General features: G+C 37.6%; 1 protein-coding gene and 1 non-coding gene across 2 annotated transcripts in view; both read right to left on the reverse strand.

Annotated features, from left to right (window-relative positions):
* Ap1g1 (adaptor related protein complex 1 subunit gamma 1) overlaps positions 1-25,259 on the reverse strand; it is an 84,773-nt gene that overhangs the window by 4,201 nt on the left and 55,313 nt on the right. Inside the window, exons 8-22 of the mRNA XM_051201530.1 lie at positions 25,137-25,217; positions 24,852-24,950; positions 20,211-20,266; positions 19,213-19,326; positions 16,246-16,386; positions 15,201-15,255; positions 11,684-11,806; positions 10,547-10,636; positions 9,819-9,946; positions 7,934-8,038; positions 6,972-7,113; positions 6,652-6,778; positions 4,487-4,594; positions 4,218-4,378; positions 1,148-1,246 (exon numbers count right to left, since the gene is read on the reverse strand). Of these exons, the coding sequence (XP_051057487.1) occupies positions 1,148-1,246; positions 4,218-4,378; positions 4,487-4,594; positions 6,652-6,778; positions 6,972-7,113; positions 7,934-8,038; positions 9,819-9,946; positions 10,547-10,636; positions 11,684-11,806; positions 15,201-15,255; positions 16,246-16,386; positions 19,213-19,326; positions 20,211-20,266; positions 24,852-24,950; positions 25,137-25,217 (1,629 nt within the window). The remainder of the gene's footprint in view (positions 1-1,147; positions 1,247-4,217; positions 4,379-4,486; positions 4,595-6,651; positions 6,779-6,971; positions 7,114-7,933; positions 8,039-9,818; positions 9,947-10,546; positions 10,637-11,683; positions 11,807-15,200; positions 15,256-16,245; positions 16,387-19,212; positions 19,327-20,210; positions 20,267-24,851; positions 24,951-25,136; positions 25,218-25,259) is intronic.
* LOC127234790 (small nucleolar RNA SNORD71) lies at positions 18,827-18,912 on the reverse strand. Its single transcript, XR_007835610.1, has one exon. It is a non-coding gene; the product is annotated as a small nucleolar RNA SNORD71 (small nucleolar RNA).

Genomic DNA, 25,259 nt, shown 5'->3' on the forward strand with positions numbered 1-25,259 from the left:
TTCCACTATATAGACCAGGCTAGCCTCGAAACCTTAGGTTCAAGTGATCCTCTGATTTCAACCTCCCAGGTATCAAGGACTACAGGCACATGCCACCATGCCTGGCTCCACAGATATATTTAATCCTAAAGGCAAACAAAGTACAACAAAGTAAAGCTCACATGGTACATAGGCAAACAGCCAACAACAAATTACTTATCACTCTAGACTGGAGCTCAGGAGTCAACATCAAGGCCATAAAGTAGAGCACACGCCCATGCAGAATGCCATGTAGCCCCCATGTTAGGGATAGGTCAGAGGACACACGAAAGATTTAACTCTTTGTCCAAGTCTCTAGAGAAATAGGGGAACAAACTGCTTATGTTCTACATTTGAGTCAACTGCTGCTTGGTTTACAAAGCCCATGGTAAACATCATCATCAATGCCTCTCTTTCCAAAGCATAAAAGGAAAAAAAAAAAATGGGTGCCCAGGTAATAGCTGTAGTTTTAAGTGTATTTTATTTTATGTGGCAAATTTCAAATATCAATACATTAAGAAAAAATTTGTTGCATGTATCAGATGATGAAAATAATGTGTGTTTATCTGTACTAATAACATGATCAAAACACAGAAGAGAAAACAGGCAAAGAAACATAGAAAGAAACACCCAGAGAGCTTGCAAGGAAAAAAACTGAACCATTTCAAAAAGAAGTTTGAAAGTTGGACGGTTAATTATTAAATAAGTTTATTTTTTTTTGAGAAGATACAGTGAAACTATTGCTAAATTGTGTTCAAACACTATTTTTTATTTAACTGCTTCACTTAAAATGCTTCCAGTTTTGATAGCCATATTTAGTAAATATGGACTTTTGACTCAACAAATGATTTTACCTCAGATTTAAACTTTTGTTAAATCCTCAAAACTATACCTTTAATCCTCAAAATAGAGAATTTTTAGATGCATTTTAATAAGATGTCACTAATCCATTGCTGTCCCTGGGCACGGTTTATCTCTACAAAAGAACAAGGAAGTTAGACCAGGCATTTTCCTAGATCTCTTCTCTAACTATGAGTGAGAACAAACAAAAACCAGAAAAAGAAAAGAAAAGGTACATTTAAAAATAAGTTTACTCCTTATGGAGACCTGCTCCAAATGTGTTACTCACCTTCTGTGGGTTCAGAACCTTAATGACTTGCGTGATGGTCCCTGTGTTAAATGCTGGGACAACGCTGCTGCTAGGAGACAGAAGCTGCAGCTGGAATGTCTACAGAGGAACAAAGGGCATTCTTCAGAAAAAGCAGCAGGGTTAGGTCAGAGATGTCAGCAAGTTAGAAGTTAAACATAAAGCAGATGCATCAAGTCCCAGGTTCCCCTATAGTTTGTCCAGTGCTTTTTCTCCCCAGATACCAACCCTTAGTATATAGGTGGAAAATCACTCAATGAATTTGTAAAATTCCATAATTAGGTCTCTGGCTGTGAAAACTGAAAATGCCACTTCCCATTTCTAGCAGAAGGGAGTTCTAGACTATCACTTTTCAAAAGGTAACCAATTCTTGTTCTGCAAACTCTGCTTAGTAACTGATCAACTACACAAGTAAAGACTGGGTGCTGTGGCCTAAAACAAAGCCCAAAGAACCTAAAGGAAAAGCTTTTCAAACTCAATAAACCAACATACTAGTCACTAATTATAGGCTTTTTGCTTCTGTGTAATCTGATGACTAGGCTTCAGAAACTTTTATTTACTAAAACCTGCATAATGTGGATTATGCTAAGGTGTGCCCTTACAAGAAAGGCTTGAAAAAGCCAGTTGTTAATATATAAGTGGAACATTCACAGAAAAAGTACATGTAGAACCAACCCAAAGAGCAAAAGACTAAGATAAGCCAAATATCATAATTTGTTGAATGTAGATAAGTTTTTATGTGTTTACAGAGATGAAGTAAGAAAATGCCTAAGCAAGTTAGGTAGTATTGTATGTACTAAGTAGTTATAAAAAAGCCTTTCCTGAGAGACAGAGAAGTTTTTTTCTTTTTCTTTTTTTTAAATAAGCTCAAATATTAGAAAAGGAGAGAGTCAAGTTCCAAGGGCAGGCTTATTATTTTAGTTCTCACTTAAAACTATATTGTCAAAATAAATTATATAAACCAAAAATGCTGTTACTAATATATTTCATTACATTGAAGATACTATCAACTGTGACCCAAACAGTCATTTTATATAGCACTGAAAAAGAAACAAAGCCGCCCATTAAATTATGACAAGAAGGCAAGTTTGTTTTTCTATGCTAGGGGAGGAGACAATCAAACTTAGAACCCTGTGCATATAGGCAAGTGCTCCACTGATGGACGATATCATCTGAGCTACAACCTTGGCTCTAAGGTATCACTCAAATTGCATTTCAATTTCAGAGACATTAACAAATGCAAACTATATAATAGGATCTATGAAATGTGGCATTTTGAAGCTCAAGACACATCAACAAATGCAGTGCCCTGTATGACACTCAAAACAAGGCCACACAAAGGTGAGGCTGCTAGGCCAGTACCACATGATTACTATAAAACCCAAAGTTGTAAGAGCGGACATTTCCTGAGCACTGAACACAAGAAAGGTGCTACCAGTTGGGTCCAACACAAGAAACAATTCATTCCTCAAAGCACTAAAAAGTTAACTCATTATCACCTTTCTTTGCAAATAAACAAACAGACTCACAGAGACTGACCTGCTTCATGTAACATAGCTAGTACTAAGATCAAAACAGAACAAGCTCTAGAATTTATAAGTGACTTATAACTGTCACATTATTTTTAAAATACATAAATTATTCTGGCTCTAAGATTATGAGCAAAGGTTAAAAAAGCAAAACAAAAAAACAGCAGTAACTACAGGAAAGCACTGGCAGCTTCCAAATGCATGTTGTATGAATGCCATGCTGCACATGTCACAGAAAGATTAAATTAGCTTAGTCTAAGCCAGAGTTCGTCAAACTACAGCCTAACACCTGTTTTTAACATTCTATTGCAACAGTGCCATGATCATTCACTTGTATATTTTCTACAGTTTGAATCACTCTTTCAGATAAAACCTTTGTACTCTGCTCATTTTAAATTAACTTCATTAAAAAATTTTCATTACTCAAAAACAAATATTACTTAAATTACAATTAGTTATTTTTAAATTTCACTCCAGTATCAAGACATGAAATTTTTTCTGAGGCTAGAGAGACAGCTCTGTGTGTGAAGGCACTTGTTACCAACTCGGATGACTGGAGTTAAACCCCCAGAAGCCCCATGATAGAAACAAAGAACCACCTTCTGAAAGTTGTCCTCCAACATAACTATGTTGGAACTGTCCATTATCATAACTATGACACATATGTATCTACCCACATGCATGAACGCATATGCAGACATACAAAATAAATAACTTTAAAATTTAAAATTCCTATAAACAGTTTAAAATTTTTTTAATTCTAACCTAGTGATTAGCTACCAAATAGTCCTTTATTTTAGTTAACATCTTAATTCTATGTTATATTTTAGACCTTTAGTACTACATTACTAATCCTATGTCAATACTAAGCATTAACTTCCCACCTTATAAAATTCAGTTCTCGTAATCCAATTTTTCTGTTTGTTTACTTATTTAAAACATAAAGTCTTACTATGTATGTAGCATTAACTGGTCTAAAATTCACTACTTAGGTAAGATTGGCATTGAACTTATGGGAATCCTCCTGCCTCTGCCTCCCAAGTGCTGATATCACAAGCATGTGTCACTATACCCAGATGAATTTTCTTTCATTATTGTAGCCAAAAAAATATCTGTTACTGGGGCTAGAGAGATAGCTCAGCAATTAAAAGCAATTGCTGCTCTTCCAGAGGATCCAAGTCCAATTCCCAGGACCCACATTAGGTAGTTCTTAAAAACCTGTAACTCCAGTTCCAGGGAATCAGATACCCTTTTCTGAAAGACCACACCCACCCACCCACCGCCCCACACACACACCGTATAATTTACAGAAATCCACCCATATATAGATCACTGAGTATATAGAACAAAGTAAAAAAAAATTCACAAAAATGACAGGCTTCAATGAACTACATTGATTTTGTAACACTGCTGAGTTAAGTTAAATCTGAAAATTTAATCTCTATTCAATATATTCTTCAACAAATGCACAAAACAAAGTTAGCTAATTTTTAATCAAAAGAAAGAGGCAGACACTGTAGTACCTTTGGTACTGCAGCCTGGAAAACAAAGTCCGTCATGTCTAGCTCTGTGCTGTTGGAGGCCTGTATCGTTATCACTGTTACACTGGGATTGGTGTTTGACCGTTCAAAGGTGAATTCTATCTTCAAGCCATTCTTACTGTATGCTGTGATAGAGGGGATGCCTGGGAAAATACAGAAAGATCAGTCAACTAACAATAGAAGAATTAACACTCCCTTTGCTCAATAACCACCGCTAGGTGCTCAAGTGAGGATGGGAATGGTAACTGTACCTGGAGTGATGTCATTAAAGAGAGGCTGTGACGAAAGCCCATCCAACAAGAATGGGGGCTGGGATACCTGTGGCACTGAGGCAGGGGTGGGGGCAGCAGCTGGGGAACCTGAAACAGATTTCAAAAGAAAGTCAATCTCAGAGAAATACTGCAGTCACTACACACCCAAGTTAAAGAAAGGGTTCCTAACCAATATACAAAATCACAGAACAAACAGGAAGAACAGAAATTCAAATACTTTAACATCTGTTCATCAAAAATTGCCATTATGGAAAAAAACAGACTATAAGCAAGGGAAAACGTCTATTACATAATAACAAATGGGAAAGCAAGTTATAAATACTTCAATGAAAAAGAGAACCCAAATAGTGTGGCAAGATATATAATAAGCACCTTATAAAAAAGAATCAGAATGTTTTTCTTTTTTTCTAAAAAGGGAATCTTAAAGGAGGCTCAATTCTACCAAATAAGGCTGAAGCTGCTCACTCGCTTGCTTTATTAAGACAAAGCCTTGGCACTGGACAGTGGTGGCGACCACCTTTAATCCCAGCACTTGGGAGGCAGAGGCAGGTGGATCTCTGAGTTTGATGCCAGTCCAGGACAGGCTCCAAAGCTAAAGAGAAACCATATCTTGAAAATCCAAAAGACAAAGTCTCATCATGAAGCCTAGGCTGGTCTTGAACTCAAGATCTAAATACTGGGATTATTAGGTATGTACCACAATGCTCATCTAATACTGTGTGTTTCTTGATAAAATATTAGACAAACATCGGGGAAAAAAATAGTCATGCCAGGCACAGTGGCATAGGACTGTAATTCTATCACTCAGAAAGCTGAAGAAGGAAGAATCAAGTTAGAAGTTAGCTTGGGCTACATAGCAAGACCTCCAAATCACCCAAAAAGAAACAAAAGTAAAATTTTAAAATTGAGTTAAAAGCATGAAGACCTTAAACTAACGTTTGTTTGCAGCTTAGTTTTGACAACTGCAGGTTTAAAATTGTCTCTCTCTTTACTCCTTGCCCTCTCCTCAATAGGCCCAGGCTGGCCTCAAACTTACTGTGTAACCAAAAATAACCCGAACATCTGATTCTCCTGCCTTCATCTCCTGTGTACTGGGATTACAGGTGTATACTAACACACCAGGCTTATTCAGGGCTGGGGGAAAAACTAGATTGATGAATGCCAGGCAGTCATTCTACCCACTACCTGCATCTCCTACCCTGAAACTAATTGTAAATGACTCTAAAGGCATAAAATAAGTTGCTTTTAGAAACTGTGTTAAGATATAAACTGTGAGCCAGGCATGGTGGGGCATGCCTTTAATCACAGCATTTGGGATGCAGAAGCAACCAAATCTCTGTGAGTTAAAAGTCACCCAGGTCTTCAAAGCAAATTTCAGGCCAGTCGGGGCTTCACAGTGATCCCCATCACACTATCCCTAGGTCTCCCAAACAAACAAACAAAAATACCAAACAAGATACATATGAGAGCTCTGGGTGCCTGCTGTGTTTAGGGAAATCATTTAGACCATGGCAAGGAGCAGAGCTGCTCCATACTCTGAACCTCTGGCTGTTTACTTTTCAGGGCAGACAAGACACCAACTTTTCAACCACATTTTACATGATGATTAGGATAAAATTACACACCTCAATGATACTCTTGGACACAACACTTGCAAATGGCTAGTGCATATGAGTAAGACAAGAAAGGCCATGGACACTTTCTCCTTTGGTTGCCTTCATAAATGGAGGGAGGATGGTAGGTAATAAGTTAACCCATCACCACAAATGTCCACAGCTGTTGAAAACTAACCACGAGCAGAAAGGCATCTGTAGAAGGTTTTGAAGCATCACTAAAAGCAGAATTGGCTGGAAATACGTCCTTTTCTAGTCTTAAAAAAAAAAGGGGGGGGGAGTCCTTTCTATCTATCTTAAAATACTAGAAACAACCCATTCTTCCCAAAGTAAGTTAGCCTAAGAAATCCCTTGGGACGATCCTCAGAGCATTAGCATAGCAGCTTGCACCCCAGATGCTGCTAGTTCTAGCCTTGCTTTTCAGGAACTCTTCTAGCCTTAGCTGGCTCCTCTGGAAAATGCTTTCAGGATCATTCCCCCCCCAGATCTCTACTGCTATCCAAACAGTAGATAACTCCAGTCTGGCCTCACCTGTTAGGGTGATGTCTCCCAGCAAGTCAAGAAGTTCTCCACCAGCAGAAGCTGGTTTGCTGGTGGGTACAGTTGGAATAACAGGTGTAATGTCATTTCCTCCCAACAAATCCAATAAATCATTGGCCTAAATAAGGAAATAACACCTTCATTCATAAGTTATTTATCTAAAGTGTATTTAACACAAAGTTTTTCCCCATACTTAACCATTAAAGACAATTATCAAACATCCAAAAAACACTAAAGGATATCAGCTAAGAAATTTAAGGTACAGGGACGAAAATGTCACCAGAAGCCCAAGACAAGTAAATAAAGGCTACCTGGCTGGTGGGCTGTGGCCCAGAGGGTGGTGGTTTCGTCTCTAGTGGAGCTGGTTCTGTCTCTCCATTTGTCTGCACAATCTCAGAAGGGCCATTTGTGGTCACCTTTTCCATGACAGGCATTCTTTCAAGTAGGGCAGACCTAGAAGAATCTGAAGTGGTTACATTCTAGGCAGTTAACCTAGACTCCCTGTACAAAACAATCACCATTAATGATTAAATTTTGTAGCTTAGTAGGGAGAAACACTTCCCTTCCCCACCCAACAAACACTAAAGTAGAAGGAAGATTACAAGAATATATACATGACCTAAAGTCTTAACTGGATTAAGAATAGGCAAGAAACCTTGAATAAACAAAATGTCCCAAATCCCCAAACCTGCTATTCAGTAAATGAGACTAGGGTGAAGGTAAATGGGCAGGTATTAGCAGACTTCAGCCATGATCTGGATATTATGTAACAAAAAGGGGAGGGGGATGGGGGATGAGACAAAACAATAACACCAAATGTTTGAAGTAATGGGATTTGAATAAAATTATTTCTCTTATAAAAAACTGCCTTTTAACCAATAAAATGATACAATCTTTATATGGAAAAGAGTATAAAATGAAAAATACACAGTAATTTTTTAAATTTTGAGACAGGGTCTTACCATGTAATTCTGGCTGACCTAGATCTCACTGTATAGACCAGGCCGGCCCTGAACTCAGAGATCCACCTGCCACTGCCTCCGGGTGTTGGGATTGAAGGCAAGCCACACCACACCCCACTCAATACATTTATTTCTTTGGAGGTCAGGCAAAAGAGAGAAATGAACAAAATAGAAGCAGCCAAGCAATGAGAACTAAGGCGGGTTACAAACTCAATGAATGCCGCATAAGTAATGTGTCTCCTTCACAGACGACAAGGACAAGTTACACAGAATGTTAGAAGTACACATACTGCTTGGTTTATTTTGCTCACCTCATATGGTCATATTTCTTAAAAAGTGCATTATATTCTACTGCCCTCTGCTGGAGCTCTACGTCGATGCTGCTTCCATAGATAGAAACCACTTTCTTAATTCGGCTGTAGAATAAAAATGATAAATGAAACCAAACGTTCAAAACATAAAATTCATAATGAAGCGGAGAAAATGTTAAAAACAGAACTTCCTAGTTAAGTTTTTAATTATCTATGTTTAATAATCTACAGTGTCTCAAAAATAGAATACCATTGCCTTATCTCCATTCATTCACCATTATACTATTCTAATTGTAACGATAGCGTTCTAAGTATTTATTTCACCTTTTTAAACTTGCTAGAGGTTTGGGAATACAGCTTAGTGGTACAGCTCTTGGTTTGTGAGACCCTAAATTCAATACCCAGAAGTGAAGAAGAAAAATAACCTTGCAAGACAAAAGTAACCATCATTTTGCCACAAAAGGAATTTGTACTATCCAATTCTCTCCCTTAGTAACTTTTTTAAAATTAAGGTTTAGCATCAGCATGGTTGTCATAAATTCTTCCAATTAGCAATTTAAATATTAAAAATTTATACTTCTCATGAAGCCTTACAATGAAAATAAAATAGAAAGTCCAGGAAAACTTTGTCTGGAAAATTGACTTACTCAAAATAGCACCAAGCAAAACTTAAAAGGTTTAAATACACACAAACACACAAACACACAAACAAAAACACACACACACACACACACACACACACACACAATGCCTTTACTCCTACACTAGTATTTCAGAATATAACAAATCAAGGCAGGCATAATGGTACATGCCTTTCTTCCCAGTACCTGGGAGGCAGAGGCAGGCAGATCGCTGAGTTCCAAGCCAGCCATAGTTACCTGGTATAAGATCTTGTCTCAAAACAAAACAAAACAAAAAGAAGAAGAATTAGAAGAAGATGACAAATACAATAAACCAATAACTTAAGGGCAAATGTTAGAGACTGGACTTTAAAAAGTACAATTTTAGCTACAGAACATAATGCACACAATAGGGCGGGCGAGGCAATGATAGAACAAATACGAATGAAGCAAGGATTCACTACGACCTGATCACTCTGAGTCTGTGGTCCCAAGAAAATGAAACTCAGGTTATTAATGTCTCTACTTTTTTCTATTCCTCTTTTCCTAAGTTTATTTTTATTCCTTGTCTGCAAGTATGTCAGTTCACCATGTATATATATGCAGTAACTGCAGAAGCTAGAAGAGAATGTTGGACTCCTGGAACTGGAGTTCCAGGTGGCTGTTAACTACCAAGTAGGTGCTAAGAATCAAACTTGGATACTCTGCAAGAGCAGCAAGTGCTCTTAACTGCTAAGACATCTCTCCAGCTCCACTTTTGTCTATTCTTAAAGTTTTCCATGATAAGCTTTTAAATTTCCCAGAGTCTCATGTAATCTAGGTTGGTCTGAATTAGTTATATAGTCAAAGATGACCATAAACACCTGGTCTAGACCCTGCTTATGCAGGTCTTATGTAAGTTAGGCAAATAAATATTCTACCAAAGGAGTGGCAGAACAAGGGGCTAGGGCGCAATGCCTAAGTGAGTAAAGTGACTAATGCAAGCATGAGGGTCTGAGGTTGGAGGCCTAGCACCTATAAAAGCAAAGTGTGGTGGTACACATCTGCCATCTTAGGGCTACAGAGATGGACACTGAGAGACAGATCTTGAAGCTCTCTTGCCAACTTGTCAAATAAGTGAGCTTCCAGAAAAGTAAAAGACCCTGTCTCAATAATTAAGGCAGCAAATGATAGTAGAAGACATTCAACCTCTGACCTCCATAGGTGTACACATACAAATGAAGATAGAGAGCAACCCTTGCACTCTATTTCTCCTCAATACTCACTTTACAGTACAGGTGAATCGAGTAGAAAGCTTCATAATGGCAGTGAGAGCATAACCTCGTGTCACAGAGGTGGACATATTAGAGATCAGGACACTTTCTAAAATATCCAGCACTTCATCTTCAGTCACCTGGGGAGGAAAAAGAAGATGCAACATGTAGCTAATGGAAACTGTAAAGCATGGGAATCAGATGAGCTGAAGGGTGCTGTCTCTCCTACTACCTCTGCTAAGCTATTCGACTGGACAGATAACCACTGGCAATTAAGAACAGGCTATATTTTAAGCGGCGAAAGGAAAGGAAACATACAAGATACAAAGAGTTCAAAACTATTGCCAAAATATTCTCAAACGTCAACTTTTCAATGAGCAAATGGAAATAGGAACATGTGCCTCATAACTGCTCACAGAGTAAGAGAAACCAACTCCATTTGCTATGGAAAAGAGTGAGACATGAGTGGTCATGTTTTTTATGGTGGGTACTGGGGACTGAACTCAGCACTGATCTAGCATTCGATAATCCAACTACACACCCCAGTCCAACTGAAATGGATTTAAATCCACACAATAATCCAAAAAATTGCATCTCCTAAGTGCTCATATGTCTACACAATCCTGATACTACTTCTATAAAAAGCTTTCAAGAAATCAATTCCAACTCCCCATTAAACAATACTCTATTATCAAAAACACAATCTTGTTCCCTCCTTAGCCAAGAGTAACAAGAGATACCTGAATAGGCTCTTCCTCTTCACATTGGCCAGACACAAGAAGATCGCCATATTCACCTATACACCACGCAGCCACTTGTACCAAGGGTTGCTGCCAAAAGAAAGTCAAGCCCTTCAATCTTCCCCCAAAAATGCTTTGATGTATGTGTGTCTCTGTATGTGCAGGCATGTATACATATCTGTGTTTGTGTATATACTAGCTTAAGTGTATGTGCATGTACATGTGGGAAAGTACATGTGGAGGCCAGAAGAAAATCTCTACTGCTTCTCAGATGCTGTCTGACTTTTTTCTAACATGTGTATGGGTGTATGTACATATGTGTACATGTGTGAGTAGAGATCTGAAGTTGACACTGGGAGTCTTCACTTCATCTCTACCTTATTCATTGAGGCAGAATCTTTCTACTGACCATGGAGCTCACAGATATGGTTACCAGGCTGTTCTCAGGGGCTTGGGACCCTCTGAGCACTAGACTCACTAGAGAACAAGCACACCCAACCACTTCTCGTGTTGGTTCTGGTAAGCCCATCTATACCACTTTTACGTCTTACATGTTGGTTTTGGAGATGCTGGCTACAGCTTTCAGGATTTCTGCTTGTACAGCGAGAGTCTTAATGTCTGCAGTCTCAGCCACAGTTTTTACTTGTTTATTTCTGAGGCAGGATGTCTCCCTAGCTTGGACCTCACCAAGCAGGCTAAGCTGGCTGGCCAGCAAGACCCAGGAAATTGTCCTGTCTCCTCCTTACCATCACTAAGATTATATCAGCCTGTGCCACCACACTTGCCTTTAAAAAAGAAAAAAGGGTACAGAAGTGGAGGTGGGGGTGGGGGGAGGTGATGAACACCCATGCCCTTTATAATACAGCACCCAAGAAGCAGGAACGGCTGGATCTCTATAAATTTGGGCACGGCCTGGTCTACAAAGTGAGTTCCACAGTGAGTTATAGGCTAGCCAGGGATATACAGTGAAATCCTGTCTCAAAAAAGTAAATAATAATAATAATAATAATAATAATAATAATAATAATAATAGTATATCATCTACTTAGAAAGTTCAAAACAGATTACATGTGGAATATTAGTGACATGAGAAGAAAAAAGAGTGTTCCATAAAGGAACAGAAAATGAAGTACTTACTTGAGAATAATCACCAAGAATTGCCTTGTACAAGCGCTGGACTGTGTATGCATGCATTTCCACACTATTGGTTATTAACTGAATCAAGTTGGGGACTGCATCATCCCGAACATAACTTCCTGCCTAAAAGGGAACAGGAACAGTTATCCTAGAACACACAAGCAGTGTTGGCAAGTACAGGTAAACAGTTTTGCCAATTGTTGGCAAATAAACATGATTATAACCGTCAGGTCCATGACTACCTCAAGCTTCAAAGCCTGGCTAAAATATCTTAAGCCTTTTCATTCTATCAAAGTCTAACAAATAATTGCCAGTCAAAATCAAAATACAAAGTTTCAAATTCCTTAGGATAACTCTTTTTCTACTTAGGTAAAACCCTGAAATCTCAAAACTTTAAAAGATGCATTCTCTAGGAACTTAGTCACCCCTTCTGTTTTCCACAACTCCCCAATGCTGTTAAAATCCCATGAGCAAGGGCAGCACCCACTCTGGGGGACACAAGGAAGAGTGTCTGTACATGGCACCAAAGATCAACTTTGTTCTGGTTTGTAATTTTGTTTTGTTTTCAATGTTGGGGCAAATGTAGGGTTCTCACAAAGGCTAGGCAAACATTACCACTAAACCACACCATACCATAACATATGAACTTTTCACAAATAAGCTTATTTAAAGTATCACATTGTTATTAAACACTTGTACTTACTAATATGATCAATAATATAGTCGTAGGGATGGTAGGTATTTTGCATTTAATTATTCCATGCACTGACAGACTGATTTGGGCATGGCACCTGGGATTAATAGGCAAGCACTCTACCAAAAGCCAAAAAAAAAAAAAAAAAAGTTGCCATGGTGTCTCTTTACAATAGAAACCCTAATCAAGTTGCTTGCTTGTTTGTTTGTTTGTTTTGGGGGGGTAGAGGTTGGCTTTGGTTTTTAGAGACAGGGTTTCTCTATGTTGCTTTGATTGTCCTGGAACTCACTCTTTAGACCAGGATGGCCTTGAACTCACAGTGATCCACCTGCCCTCTGCCTCCTGAGTGCTGGGATTCAAGCTGTACACCATCACCACCCAAAACAATTTTTAAACCCTTTGATGGGTAAGGTTCACAGACCAAGCTATGTTTTCTAGGCAGGAGACAGGGAAGGAATGGGGAAGAGGGCATGAATGGCACCAATACCTTAACATCAATGTTGTAGTCTAAGCCACACTGAAACTCACTCTGTAGCCCAGGCTGGTGTAGAACTCAAGGCAGTCCTTTTCCTTAAATCTCCTAAGTGCTAAGATTACAGTCATAAGCCACTGTGTCCAGTAACAAATGCATCTAGATCATTATAATTTACTGAACTAATTCTCTTTTATGCACTGACAGTGGCTTCTGTTTTCCCTCTATGATAAACAAGATTGAAAGGAACATTTTTGCATGTACATTTTTCTGCATGTATGTAAATTTTTGTATACTTGTCTTTTTTATTTTTTTCTAAGCTAAAGCCTAAAACTTCTTATCAATACAGAAAAAGGTACCACATATGACTTTCACTGCATTCTTTCATACTGCACTCTGAAAAGATATCATCATTTTATTAAGCTATCAAACAAAGAATGTGGTCTGCTCCTCTATTGTTTTAAATGTAAACTACATTTTTATGCACTTCATGTATGGGGATATAGGCTGGCATGCTGTAGCATGCATGTGGAAGTAGGGGACAATTTTTGAGGGTCAATCCTCATCTGCCAACATGAGCACTGCAGAGATTGAACTCGAGTCACCATGATGATTGATGCCAGGTGCTTTTACCTGTTTCTTTTTTAACCAACACTAGAAATTGGGTTTAGAATGAACAATAGAAGCTAAGAGTTGGCCATACTTGTCCTTCCAACTAGCTAGCCTGGCCAACACGGTGAGATCTTGTCTCAAAAACAAAAAGTATGATGGAAGGCTTAGAAGCAAAAAGAGAAAGTATGAGGACAGGGATGGTGGCATATCCCTAAGATTACAACACTTAGGAGGTAGAAGATGGAAGATCAAGAGTTCATAGTCAGCGTTGGCTACATAGCCAGGTCAATTCCAGCCTGAACTAAACAGAAAATACCATACATTAAAAATGGTACTTAGCTTTTATTTTTCAATTTACCTCCTTATTAGTAAATCTATTTCTCACTTCTCTTTTTGTGATGTATTCAAATGCCAACGACTCTGTTCATTGGCTTTTTTCCATTTTTATATATGTATTAAAGATATTAATATGCTGCCATATTACAATGTTTTCCCTTCTTAGGGAAATCTGTCAGTTTTTCTCTTTTGATTTATGGGTTTCCAAGTCTGATGCAGTTACTATGCAGGAATATTTTCCTTTATGGTATCAATTTCTAGTAATATTGAGACATACAGTACATCTTCCTATTATGCCATCACACTCATAAACTAGCTTAAAAAGAAAAAAGACAGGAAACCTAAAATCCAAGAAGAATGCCAAGGAAATGACAACATCTAAAACTGGAATTATAAAATAAACAGTCATTTCAAACCTTTTAATAACCAAAAAGACTATAGAACTCAAAGTTCAAGTACATGCCTAGTATATGCAAGACACCTAGGTTTGATCCCTGGCATTGCACAGAAAAAAATAATCTGAAATACCTTCCTATCATATTAAAAATAAAATTCAAAACAGTTATGAAGCTCTATATAATGGCTCCTGTTTACACCCTTGATTTCAATCTGTCTACAACATTTTCCCATTTACTGCTTCATGTGTCTTTCTGTGGCTTTCAAAGCAGACCAAGCTTGCTGTCCCAGGTCTTTGCACTAATTATTCCCTTTGATTAAGACACACGTTCCCCAAGATATATGAATGACCTGTTCCTCTTTCTACAAAGCCCATCTCTCAAGTGATACCTTCTCTAAAACAGCCTCTGACAACACTAAATACAACATGTGGCTAGTTGTTTTATACACCAGCACCTACCCCTACCTGACATTATGTTACATATTGGAAGGTTAGCCTAGTCCACACAATAAAATCCATATTTTATAAATTTAACAAAACTAGTCACTTTAGGAAGAACCCTCAGCTGAGGAACTGTCTTCATCAGATTAGCCTATGGGGGTGTCTGTGGGGGCAATTTCTTGATTAATGACTGATGGAGGGAGTTAGAGGAACAAGCTCACTGGGAGTGGTACCACCTCTGTTCAGGTGGTCCTAGGTTTTATAAAAAAAGTAATCTGAGCAAGTCATAGGGAAACAAGGCAGTAAGAAGCACTCCTCTGTAGCCGCTGCTTCAATTTCTGCCTGCAGGTGCCGGCCTCAGCTTGCTTCTATGATGGACTATAACTTCTAAGTTTCAAACTCTTTCCTTCCCAGTTGGTTTGCATGAGTGTTTCATCAAACCAGAACAGTTACATAACTTCCAGTCTTCCAATATCTTCTAGTTGAATACAACCTCCATGACAATAGGGGCCTCATTTCTAGGTACATTCAGTATATGGTCTGACTTTAAAAAAAAACTACATACCGTTGTCAGGACACGCATAATTGTATCTATATGCCACCGTTTGGAAGGTGCATACCTGAGAAAATAAGGTGAGAAACACTGAAATTAATAAACTGCACTATACCAGTGACATTCAAAAACTATTCTACAAACTTTTCCCGGTCTTCTAGTTAAATGATTCTATTTGGAGATGATTCACCATTAAACCTAGCAGAAACCATCATTTGTTTCAATAACAATCAAATATAACCAAACCCACATTTCCTATAATATTACAAAAGAAGTAGCTAAACTGAAAAGATGGGTCTTTGTCCTAGTTCCTCACAAGACAAATCATATTGTCAGGAAGAAAAAACAGAAAGAAAGAAACAAAGCAAATAAAGATGACGGGGGAAACAGCTCAGTAGTTAAAACACTTGCTTTAGAAATCCAAGAAGCAGAATTAGATCTCCAAAACTCACATAAATACAATATAATGGGTGTGGCAGCCTCTGGGAATATCCAAAGCAAGCTGTCTTGAGAGACTTAGCCACATCAAGGAGTTCTGGGTTTGACTGAGAGACTGTCCAGCGATGAATACGTTAGAAGAGCAACTAAGGATGATCCCAGACATTAACCTTGGATCTCCACATGCATGTGACCACACATATGCAAACATGCATACTGCGAGCACACCACAAATGGGCAAAAAGGGGTTTCTACTAAGACCTACTTCCTTTAAATTCAGAGTGACATATTCAGGAATATGTTACACTACTACAACTGAGAAGAACTCTATACTTCAGGTTTTACACATAACTTCAATTCAGATGCTCTTCTGCCTTTTCATAATAGATGTGAGGTTTAAAAAACAAAACGGATATAGAAAGAAGCAAGTTCAAAATGTAGAATTTTGTTTGGTCTTAATGTATTTCAATATTTGCTATTAACCACTTTTAATTCAGAACTAGAAATAAACAATATATGCCTTAAACATATCTACAATATATCTTGGCCTAATGTTTTAAAGATGTTCTTAGGAAGTTCCAAACACCTTCTACCAATGAAAATAAAAATTAAATCTTACTTTTCTGCAGCAAGGAAGATTCCAGATGCACAATCTGCTTTAAATTCTGGTTCACATGAATCCAGAAAATAAAGTAATTCCTTCATCATGCCTCGGATATTATTCCCGTTCACCAGGGCAAAACTCAATTCCATTGCACGCCTTGCGGGGGAGGGAGGAGGGAAACATATTTATGTAACAAATACCCAGATACGTTCACTATACACCAAAAGCACTGGCAGATGCATATGTACAATCTTGTGATTTCAATCTTTACAAGCCAAATAAGCACGAAAATGTAATCATAGGCTAGTTCTGATACTGAAGTACTAACCCATCACTTTTCTCCAGAAATCTGGAGAGAACCTAGGCATGGTAGTACATACCTACAAGCCTAGCTCTTGGAAGGTAGAGACAGTAGTATCAGTGGCTCAATGATACTATCAGCTACAAAGCTACAAAAAGGTCAGCCTAGCCACTGGTGGTGGCCCAAGCCTTTAATCCCAGCATTCAGGAAGCAGAGGCAGATAGATAGATAGATAGATAGATAGATAGACAGACAGACAGACAGACAGACAGACAGACAGACAGACAGACAGACACACACACACACACACACACACACACACACACACACACACACACACACACACACAGATTGATCTAGTAACTATAGTTCATCAGTCTAGTCTATAGGGCTAAAATATATTTTTCAAATATATTTAAAATTCTAAGACTAAAGCCTTTCAAAAAGACAGGCAAAACATTATTACCCAATAATAATGCCTCAGCATTGTTTCTTTAAAAACATGACATTTGTTTATCATATCCTATTTGCACTCCACTTTTGTGTAACTATAACGGTGCTTAATAAAACAGTAGCATAGGACTAGGGATGTAGCCTAGCTGTCAGAGTACCTATCCATCATGTTCAAAGTTCTAGGCTCCATCCTCTGCACAGTGAGACCCTATCTCAAAAAATTTTTTTTAATTAGTAAAAACAAAATTTCAGCCACCAAGCATGGTGGTTCATGCCTATAATTCCAACATTTGAGAGACAGAGAGCAGGAAAGGGCATCACAAGTTAAAGGCCAACCTGGTCTACATAATGAGTTCTGTACCAGCCAGGACTATACAGAGTGATCCAGTCCCCCAAACACAAACAGTACACCAATAAACACAGAAGGCCTCAACCCAAAACAAAAGACTAAAGAATACCAAGAACAGGGAAATATAGCCTTTCCTAGGGAAAAGTACAACAACTGGTTATCAAATACCAAGTGATCAGCCCTGAAAACATACATACAAGTAACATTATACAGACTAAGCAGGTTATATGTATACATTTAGATATATATATATACATATATATATATATACATACACACATATATGAACATACAAACATATGTATGTGACAATAATTAAAGAGAAAAGGGCCACAAATGTAAATGAGAGAAAGGGATACACATGGGAGAGGTTGAAGGGAGAAAAAGAAGGGGGAAATGAAGCAATTATATTAAATATCAAAAAAATATTATTTTTAAAAGAGCATGAAAAAAATTATAGTAAAAACAAACTGGCTGGGCAGTGGTGGCAAACACCTTTTGATAATAAAAATCCATATACATCTTTTCATGTTTGGTCAAAAAGTTTAAATATTGTTCAAAGCCAAAATGATGGCACATGCTTGTAATCTCAGCACTTAGGAGCTGGACACAGTAGAATCAGGAGTTGAAGGTCAACCTCAGCTATTTGAGACCTGTCTCCGGGGAAAAAAAATACCAGGCATATGATACCTTTCAAAACTAGCAATTAGGTTAAGTACATGATTCCATATTAACTAATATACAGCAGTAGCAATTCAACTCTCAAAGATATAATCATTTCTCACAAAATGACAAGGTAGTTTTTATATATGAATTCAGTTGGTCTTGTATAAGCCTCTGAAGTGGGTGGCCCTCTACCTGCATTTTACACAGGAGGGGGAAATGTACTGAACGGGTAGGAAAAACGATCTAGTCTGTTAAGTGTAGAGCTGTAATGAGAAACAAATCTGGCTGAGTCTCAGCTCTTATTGCTATTATCTTCTGTCAAACAGATTTATTTTTAATCAAAACCCTAAGCTATAGGAAAACAACAAAAGAGCAAGAAAGTTGACTTCTATTTCCAGAATTGACCCTTTCAAGGACTAAAGTTCAGGGTTAGGTCAACTGATCCTTTGGTGACTATATTTTAACAAAGTCTATTAATCAGACATAGAAAGTACTGATTTTCATTGGCTTGCTGTGATAAACTAAGGTGCCATAAAATCCTTTACAAAGTTCTACTAAAAGCTGGTATTACTAAGTCTGGGTCTTACCTGTAAACTGTTCATACACTTCGCACTTGTTCTGTGTAAATAAATATTTGTTTACTGAGTAATCTCCTTTCTTTTGGATTTGAACACATACCAAAAGTTCACTATAAACCCCACAGATTGTATTGAACAAAGAGATTTGTGTCTTTTGAGACTGTCAACTGCCTAATGGTTGTTTCTAGATGTACTATTCTAAGAAATCCACTTGCCTCCAGGATTCTGGGAGACTGAGTACTGTGAAAAAGTGTGCTGTCAGCAATTTGAGTTTCAGCACAGTGGTAGACCACTTAGCCGATGGATCACTCCTTAATTTCATCCTCCAGCACACATAACACAGCACCTCTACTAAGTAAAGTTTGGCCCAATGTATCTGTACTAATTGTTTTATCTAAGAACTAAGAGCGTGTTCACTGCACACTTCAGTATTTCCCATGGGTCTTTAACTGACCTAAACTTCTCTTGTCAATCCTTTATTTAAAAGAGAGAGAGATCATTTCTGAGCACAATGACTAATTACCTAAATACGGGGCTCTCAAAACTACTACAAAGTGTCAAATTGGTGGAGAACAAACACTTACCAAAAAAAAGTCTGTTCCACTCAACAGTAATGGAGAGAGTGTCCTTCTTACCTTTTTATTGAGACATCCAGATCTTTTAGACAGTCCACAATCGTGCTTCTGTGCCTCTGTACAGCATTATGATCTGTCTGCACAGTCTTCAACAAAGATGTCAAAGCAACATATCTGTAGGGAATAAAGTTTCACAATGACCAAGTTAAAATCTAAAGAAAGATTTTCCTATGCCTAAGTAATAGCAAAGATGTCTAATTGATAAGGAAATGCATGCATCTTCAAATGTTTCAAGGCAAAAACAGAACTAGTGAATATGAAGTAACATCTTTATAGAAATAAGACAGTATCTATAGTAGTGACAAGTTGGAGAGGCTTTGGAATTAGTCTTGCTTTCACAATAATATCCATTTAAATTTCTGAAAGTAACTGACTCAGCTCTTTCTACATCTTCCAAAGGGGGGGGGGGGACAGTAAGTACATATGTTTTTTCACACATATGTTTTATCCACAAAGTACAAGAGGAAATTATTTTAATTTTATCATTTGAATGTTTTCTGCTTTTTTTTCTCATACCAGTACCAGAATTGCTTCTATTTGGGAATTTAAAAAAAAAAAAAAAAAAAGCTTGGCACACCTTTACATTCAGCACTTTGGAGGTAGAGGCAGGCGGATCTCCAACTTTCAATACAGCCTGGTCTACATGAAGAAACCCAGTCGCAAGCCCACCACCCCTCTCAAGACTTAATTTGAATTTCAGATCCGAAGCCATGGAACTGAGTAATCCCTACAAAGACCCTGTGGTTCAGAAAACCTAAAATGTTTACCATTTGGCCATTTGTAGGATGTTTGTTCTTGACTTGTAAGTTAAAAGTAAAACTTAAGTGGCAAAGGAAATTCTCAAATTCTTTACAACACAGCAAATTTAGACTTAAAATTCTGACTTCAAATTCTAGATTATATAATACATGGTACACATATAATCTTCAGCAAAGTCACTCTGTAAAATACTAATCTTTGTAATGTAGAAGATATGGGAAATTTTTCAGCAAACTTACCTAATATTTTTGTCATTGTTCAATAAGAATCGACCGAGAATATTTATGGCTAGAACCTAAAGAGAAATAACATAGGTTTTTTGTTTTGGTTTTAAATCTAAAGAAATTACATACAAATATTGTTTTCTGCCTCTAAAGAATCTATTTCCAGCCTCTGGGTAGAATCTGCTTAAAAATGGCAGCAGTATCAACAAGACAAGTGATAGGAGACATCCTAGATATTCATCAATAACAAAGAGCCTAGATATATTACTGGCATGTACAATGGAGTCCTGTGCAGGCATTTTAAGAAAGGCATCTGTCACATTGCAAAGCACAAGTGAACCTTTGACATTATGCTAAATAAAGACACAAGCAAAGGGATAAATATTATATGGTTGCATTCATATGAGATGATATTGTTAAATATATCTGTCATTGTCCCCATTTCTTGGCATATAGCTCCTATCTCACTTAGCTTTTATTTAAAAGGAATTTTTTACTGTGCTTGTGTGCATGAGCATCCATGCACGCATGCTTGAAGGTACAGTCTCAGAGGCCAAAAGAGGACAGTGGGTCCCCTGAAGGTGACGTTACAATGAACTGCCTAAAGTGGATCCTAGGAACCGAACTCTAGTCCTCTGGAAGAATATTTAATGCTATGAGGTCATCACTCTTGATGGACCCCTGCACAGCCTCAGATGGGGCTAGTTTGTCATAGGAAGTAACCATGCTACTGGAGGATTGGAGCTTTCAGCCCATTCCCAAGATCCTGGGAAATGAAAAGTGCAGAAGATTATAATGATCACCAATGGCCACTGATTTCAACAATCATGTCTACATAATGAGGCCTCCATAAAACAAAACAAAAAAAATAACAAAAAAAAAAAAAAAAAAAAACCAAAGAGCTAGAGAGATGAGTCATAGGTTAAGAGCATTTGCTACTCTCTTCCAGAGGTCCTGAGTTCAATTCCCAGCAATCACATGGTGGTGCACAACCAACCATAATGAGATCTGGTGCCTTCTTCTGGTGTGTGCATACATATAAATAAAAGAAATCACCAGGCGTTGGTGGCACATGCCTTTAATCCCAGCACTAGGGAGGCAGAAGCAGGCGGATCTCTGTAAGTTTGAGGCCAACCTGGTGTACAGAGCTAGTTCCAGAACAGTCTCCAAAGAAATACAGAAAAACCCTGTCTTAAAAAAAAAAAACAAACAAACAAAAAAACCAGAGTTCCTAGAGCTTCTGAGTCACTAAACACATGAAGTTTTCTGAAGGATGGCACTTTGTGGGAAGAACATTTCTTACCCCTCCCCATATGTTCTGCCTATATGTTTTGCTAAAATACTCTGTATCGTTTGAATACGCTTTACCATAAACAAGTACAATTAAGTGTCCCCCATTAATTCTGTAAGCTGCTCTAACAAATTAAGCTCATGGAGAGGGTTGTAGGAACCTAGAATTACAGCTGGTTGGTTAAAAGTACCAGGATGTGGGAGATAGTCCTGTGGAACTAAACCTTCAATTTGTGAGACCTGACACTTCTCCAAGGTACAGACTATTTAAACTGAATTACATTAGAGAATACCAACTGGGGATACCCCATACCTGGCATTGGACATAAAGTATTGAGTAAGTAAGAATACAGATTATATTAGAAAGGAAAAAGACAGAGCATTTCTTCTTTTCCCTTGCTGGAGTGATAGGACCCAAGGCCTTGTGCACACTAAGCAAACTCTCTACCACCGAGCTGTATCTCCAATATATTTTGTTGTTGTTCTTGTTTTTCTTAATCTTTGGAGAGGTATTAACGAGAATCCATAGACAGAACAAAATGGTGGGTTTCGGTTGTGAGCCTAGCATTTAGTGGCTGAGCCATCTCTCCAGCCCCAAAACGGTGGTTTTTAAGAAATACTTTTCCAAAATAAATCCTTTTCTTTAAAAAAAAAAAAAAAAAAAAAAAAAAAAGTGGGAAGGGCAGGGCCTGGACAAATGGAGCCGTGGTTAAGAGCACTGGGTGCCCTGAGAGGACTTGGATCCGAATGTGAGGACCCAGTGGCAGCACACAAGCATCTGCAAATCATGTCCCAGGCATGTGACAGCTCTGCTGGCCTGATACACAAGTGGTGCATCAACATGTTTGCAGTAGAAACAACAATGCACATAAAATTCAAGCATTTTAAATAACATTTTAATTAAAAAAAAAAAAAAAAAAAAAACAGGGTATAAGGAATAGAAAAGTTTGGGAAGACAAACTCTGGACAAAAATGGCAATATTGGCTACTAAGTGATGTAAATGCACAAAATCCATTAATATACATCTTTAAATGATACAAGTGGCAAATTTTGTTATATATATTCTACCACAATAGGAAACACATACACACAACTGGTCTTAATATATGAATAAGAAAGTAGCAGCTGGGTGGTGGTGGCACAGGCCTTTAATCCCAGCACTAGGGAGGGAGAGGCAGCCAGACCTCTGTGAGTTTGAGGCCAGCCTGGTCTACAGAACTAGTTCCAGAACAGTCTCCAAAGAAATACAGAGAAACCCTGTCTCAAAAAAAACAACAAAGTAACTTCAAAATAACATTGTCCAGGACTGGAGAGATGGCTGAGCAGTAAAGAGTACTCACTGACTGCTCTTCCAGAGGTCCTAGGTTCAATTCCCAGCAACCACATGGTGGCATACAACTACCTATAATGAGATCTGGCGCCCAATTCTGGCATGCAGGGACACATGCAGGCAGAACACCATACATAGCAAATATATAAATCTTTTTTTTTTTTTAAAGAATAATATTATCTAATGGAGTAAAGAACAATATATATGTTGCTACTTTTGCTTTAAAGGAGAGAAAAAGAACTTGATCCAAGTTGATTGGGTACATTGTAAGATATAATATCATACTTTAGCTGGTAAGAATGTTTCTTTAAAGACTTTAGATTAGCAATTCTATTATTAACAATTTACTGGGTTGGTAAATTTATGGGGGAGAACTCCAAAGAACTCTCTTCAATTAATGAGAGAGAAAAAAAATGAAGAAAATGGGAAACTAATATTAGAATATCATCCTAGCAATTATTGTAGAAAAGAACATCTGACGGATACCAAAAATCATGGGCAAAAGCCTATAAGTATATTTCCACAGGTTCAAAGTGTCTTCTCCCCAAAAAATTTAATTACAAAGAGTAAGACAGTAACTTTACAGTAATAAAGAAGCCCAGCATATGGGCCTAGAGAAATGGCTCAGCAGTTAATAGTTTGTTGCTTTTGTAGAGGACCTGGGTTCAATTGCTAACCCACATTATGGCTCACAATACTCCATTATTCCATTTCCAGGTGATCTGATGCCCTCTTCCAAACTCTGTAGGAACCAGGCATGCATGTGGGGCTTATACACACATGCAGGCAAAACTCCACTTAAAAATAAAATAAATTTTTATAGATAGCACTAGGGTAGAGGAGGCACATCCAGTTGGTAAGAAAAGTAGATATGTGCTACTCTGTATGCTCAATTGCAAAGGACGTCTCAAGTCTGTGGAAGTTTGCCAAGAAAAGTATAACTTTAATCTACAAAATTATGAAAAAAAGATCAGACAGACCAATTTGAGTTATTCTACAAAACAACTGTTTAATACTTCTAAAGTGTCAAAATCACAAAAATAAAGAGAGACTGAGAAACAGACCCGGAGACTAAAAACAGTGATTTAAATGTAACATGGGCTCATGGATTGAATCCTGTAACATTAAGTACCACGTGGAAACTTGGCAAAATCTAAATAAAGTCTACAATTTAATACTAGAGTGTCAATGTTAATTTCTTGGTATTCATAAGATGTATAAATTGTGAGGTATTATTAAATTAGGAGAAATTGAATAAAGGCCATAGCTTCAAGGACTGTAGGCAGCTAAGTAATTAAGAGCACATGCTTGCTATTCTTCCAGAGGAATCCAGCACCTCTTCTGGCTTCCACAGGCACTGCTCTTACCATAGGAACATGCATATACACAATTAATTAAAAAACAAACAAAAAACCCACATTTTTTTTTAAATCTGAAATTATTTCAAAGTTACCTGAAAAGGGAAAAGAGCTCAATATGGTAGAGCACATCTATTACCTCAGCACTGGAAGGCTAAGGCAGAAGAATCAAGAAACTGAGAACAACCTACACTACAGAGGAGTTCCAGACCATCTCAGTCTACATCATATAGCAAGATGCTGTAGACAAAGCATCACAAAAAAAAAGTGTTTTCCTCTGGAAGGAGGCCTGATGAGCTATATGTGAGAGCTATGGAGCGAACATTTCTTTCTCTATAATACTTTTGGAACAGCCTGAGTCTCTTGCTCTATAGGTTTATTCCTTAAATAAGTTTACTCAAATACTGTTTAAATAATGAGGAATAACTCAGGTGTGGCTTTAATAAAAGCTTGTTTGGAAAAAGTTCCTTAACAATAGCAATAGAGCTAGCCCCACTTTCGTGTTCCAAGCTTTATTATTTTCATCAATATTAAAGCATAAAAAACACAGCATTATGCATTGATCCATCAGTCCTTCCTAAAGTTCCAAATGGAATCTGTTTATAAAGAATTAAAGGCCAATTCAATCACTCTTAATCAAAATGTTCAAAAGGAAAAGAAGATTCAAAAAGACTTACTCGTAATCCACTCTCTGATTTAATATCCATGATAGTCAAAACCGTTTCATAAAGAATAGCATTTCCTACATTTTTACTAGTCTCTGTATTAGTGGCAACCTGAAAAGACAAGAGCAGTACATAAGTGATAAAAACAATACTTCCAAAGAGTATCTAGTGGCAACAAGACATATTATGACTAGTCACTCACTAAAAAGGAAACAGGAAAGTATTTGCCCTAAAAATCCCATTCTACTCTCTGCCTGATAAAAATGAAATAATATACTCCAAGTTGGATCAACTCACCTGTGCTAATATATCATTCATAGCTTCACTTGAATCATCATCATTTCGTCCTAAAATTCTTAATAACCGCAAAATTCGTACCTAACATGCAAAATACAAAAATGTCAACAAATTATGTCTGAC

The sequence above is a fragment of the Phodopus roborovskii genome, unplaced genomic scaffold (genome assembly GCF_943737965.1).
Source record: "Phodopus roborovskii unplaced genomic scaffold, PHOROB, whole genome shotgun sequence".
NCBI classification, from domain to species: domain Eukaryota; kingdom Metazoa; phylum Chordata; class Mammalia; order Rodentia; family Cricetidae; genus Phodopus; species Phodopus roborovskii.